Genomic DNA, 3,792 nt, shown 5'->3' with positions numbered 1-3,792 from the left:
CTGCTGAACAAGAAGAAAAAAAATGTTTGCTGGTCTTAGGTCTGGTCAGGCTGGTCTAGTTTGAAACCAGTTTGGCCATGCTAGGAAACTCTCAAGCCAACTGAGATCAGCAAACTAGCTGGTCGTGAATGTATTATTATTTTAAATAATAAATCTAAATTGTTATTTCAATGTGAATAATATGAAACAAACAATATTTAATGTATGCACTTTCAATATCACAACTAAAATTGGAAGGAACTTTACCATATTCCTGTAACTGAGAAAGGATATCTGTGTCTGCTTCTTTGAATCCACCTCCATGAAGAAAACGTTGAAAGTCCTTCTCAGTCTTGTGCCTGATACATTCAAAAACATTATAGATCATACACTTGAGATTAAGAAAATGAGTAGTATACCATGAAGACATGTAGGGCCATAACCATGAAAATGAAGTGGGAGCACCTCCTAAACTAATGGTTGAACTAATGCAGTATATTACATTTGATCCTCCTCAATCATAAATATTTGGTTACAGCTTTGTAGTCATGTTTTAAAAAACAGAAAAGGGAGAACAAGAAAAGATAGTTTAAAGTCTTCTTATAGAATGTGTCTGTAACAATGTTCAAGTTCAGGGAAGAAGGAGGCAGGAACCGGCAGACATTTAACAAACTTTAATTCCAAAGTAAGCAAACAACAAAAGTAAGTGACAGCAGACAACACAGACGACTGCCGCATAAGCATAAACAAAACAGCAACATAAATATCCCAGGCCTGGTCCTCTCTCATCCTTTACTGTCGTCACGCCTTCATTTATCCTTCCGGAGCTCCTCCATGGGACTGGTGTGCCGCAGGTGTCACACATTATCATTTGCCCCACCGGACTTGCTTCGCTCCCATGGCTCTCTGCTCATGGAGTTGTGCAGCATGCTTTGTTAGGAAGGGCCTGATCTTTCTGATGTTGTGCAATGCAAACCTGCAAGATCAAGCGGTTTTTGCAATGTGGTCTTTGAAAGTCAGCTGATCATCAAAGATTACACCAAGATTTCTGACCTAAGAGATTAACCTAGCTGGATGGTAAAATCATGCTGTAGAGTCAGAGAGGCAGGGAAGATGAGAAGCTCAGTCTTTGCCAGGTTGAGCTGTAGGTGATGTTCTTTCACCCATGGCGAGATGTCAGCCAAGCAGCCTGAGATCCGTGCAGCTACCGTTGGATAATTTGGTTGAAATGAAAGACAGAGCTGAGTGTCATCAGCATAGCAATGGTAGGAGAAGCCATGTGCCTGTATGATGAATTCCAGTGATGTAGTGTATATGGAGAAGAGGAGGGTTCCAAGAACTGATCCCTGAGGAACCCCAGTGACCAGTTGATGTACTTTGGATACCTCCCCTCCCCAGGCCACCCAGAAAGACCTACCTGTGAGATAAGATTCAAACCAATTAAGTGGAATCCCGATGATGCCCAGTGATGAGAAGGTAGACAGGAGGATCTGATGATTCACAGAGCCAAAAGCGGCAGATAGATCCAGCAGAATGAGAACTGATTATTTGGAATCAGCTTTCGCAATCCGCAAACAGTAATGCAGTCTCAGTTGAATGCTCACTTCTGAAACCATACTGGTTAACGTCCAGTTGGTTATTCTGTAAAAGAAATAATGACACCTGGTTGAAAACAACTCGTTCAAGTGTTTTCGCTATGAATGGAAGGAGACAGAAAGGTCTGTGGCTATCTACAAGTGAAGTCTTTAATGTAGGCTTTTTGAGCAGTGGGGTTACCTGAGCCTTCTTGAATGCGGTGGGGAAAATGCCTGTGAGAAGAGATGTGTTGATAATATCTGTGAGTGCCGGTAAGAGTGTAGGAGAGATTGTTTGGAGAAGATGTAAGGGGATTGGGTCTAGATGGCAGGCTGCAGGATGGCTGGAAAGAAGAAGTTTTGATACTTCTGCCTCAGTGAGGGGACAGAAGGAGGAGAGGGAAGTTTTAGCAGTGGATGTGGTTGGTTTGAATTCCTGTGTGTGGAGCTGAGAACTGACTGCTGATGGTTTTAGTTTTGTCTGTGAAGAATGTGGCAAAATCATCTGCTGTTAAAGAGGTGGTGGAGGAGGACAGAGGAGAGAATTGAATGTTTTTATGTGTGTCCGAAGTGCTGTTGATCTTGTGGAAATATGAAGATTTGTCAGTATGGTTGGAAGGGGTAGCATGTGCTGGCCTGAAGGAGAGAGGACATATATTGTCTAGACAAGAAGTTAAAGTAGAGCATAACTACAGAGGAAAGATGGGGGGGTGAAAGGGAGCGTAGGTTTCGCCTAAAAGTAACACGTAGAGGGGTTAGTGGCACACAGGTAGCAGGATGTACGTTAAATGTTATAAAGAAATGATCAGAGATGTGTAGGGGTTTTACCAAAATGTTGTCTGCAATTACGTGTGTAAATTAAATCAAACTGGTTGCCTAATTTTTGATTGCTTATGGTGGTAAGCTGTTTGAAATCATAATCTATTTTTTTAATTACAAATAAGTGCAATCAAAATACAAATTATAACAAACTCTGAAAACGATATACACTATCTAGAAAACACTTAGGTGTCCACTTAATCTCAGAAAAGATACAGTTCTTCTGTGTTCATTTAAAAAAATAAAAATAAAAAAAAAGGACCAATACATAAGGATGGAGCTGGCAGTGGACAAGAGCTCAGAGTCACCCAGAAGCCAGCCAAGCCAACCGACAAAGGTGATGACCCAGGTGGAGTCTGGTGAACAGAGAGAGCAGGTGACACTTGAGGACCAGGAGACCAAAGTGGAGCCACAGTCATGAGCGGCCAAGATAGAGCTCGGGTCCCGGAGGACTGAGACGGAGCTGGTGGGAGTGAGGACTGAGGTGATGCCGAAAGCCTGGAAGTCTGTGGCAGAGGAGCCGAAGGGACGAGGGAACCCTACAGAGTTGGGAAGGACGTTGGTCACAGGTAGAGCCTAGGGAGCAGAAGCCGAGGTGGAGAAGTGGGCCCGGAGGCCCGAAGCAGAGCCAGGGGATCAACACACCAAGGCAGAACTGGGGACTAGGAGGCCAGGAGGCATTATCTTTGGGCTGAGTCAGCAGAGGAGCTGAACGGGACCATCAGAGTAGACACCAAAGAACTAGATGGGAGTGGGAGTCTGGGCAGGACCATCAGCAATGAAGAAGATTAGGGCTATTCAGAACCAGCAGCGACAAAGAAGACTTGAAGCTTGGTTGTGATGGTGGTGATGAATAAGACTTGGATCTGGGTGGGACCAGTGGAAACAAAGAAGATTTGGAGCCAGGTGAGATTAATGAAGATGAAGGTGAAGTGGAGGAAGACTTGGGGCTGGGTGAAACCACCAGAGAAGGAAGGGCTTGGGCACAGGAATCAATCAAGAAATCTAACACTTCAGACTTGAGCAAACCTATCTCTGATTCTTGAGGACCACACACTTCAAAATCCAGCTCCACTAAAACTCCAACTGAGACAGATGGTTGCTTGCATACCTGGTCAGACTGGGCTGCGGACTTTGTCTCCGGGATGGAAAAGGCTGCAGGCTTGGTGTGTTAAGATCCTCTTCTCTCTTACCAATGGTTAATTAAGATAGGGAAAAGGGGAGTATAAATAAAGAAACAAAATAGATATTCAAACTTTTAAAGGGGTCATATGATGCGATTTCGAGTTTTCCTTTCTCTTTGGAGTGTTACAAGCTGTTTGTGAATAGATAAGGTCCCTAAAGTTGCAAAGACTAAAGTCTCAATCCCAAAGAGATATTCTTTATAAAAGTTAAGACTCGTCCACGCCCTCCTAAAACG

The 3,792-nt window shown here is 43.6% G+C and overlaps 1 protein-coding gene across 1 annotated transcript in view; it reads right to left on the bottom strand.

The window, feature by feature from the left end:
* The window catches only part of LOC107699961 (coiled-coil domain-containing protein 148), a 74,588-nt gene that overhangs the window by 52,125 nt on the left and 18,671 nt on the right, over positions 1 to 3,792 (bottom strand). The window contains exon 5 of the mRNA XM_016501425.1: positions 247 to 338. Coding sequence (XP_016356911.1) covers positions 247 to 338 — 92 coding nt within the window. The remainder of the gene's footprint in view (positions 1 to 246; positions 339 to 3,792) is intronic.

Source organism: Sinocyclocheilus anshuiensis, unplaced genomic scaffold, assembly GCF_001515605.1.
Source record: "Sinocyclocheilus anshuiensis isolate Anshui unplaced genomic scaffold, SAMN03320099.WGS_v1.1 scaffold1284, whole genome shotgun sequence".
Classification (NCBI taxonomy): Eukaryota; Metazoa; Chordata; class Actinopteri; order Cypriniformes; family Cyprinidae; genus Sinocyclocheilus; species Sinocyclocheilus anshuiensis.
The sequence above is the reverse complement of the archived record's forward strand: the minus strand, read 5'-3'. Positions and strand labels throughout refer to the sequence as shown.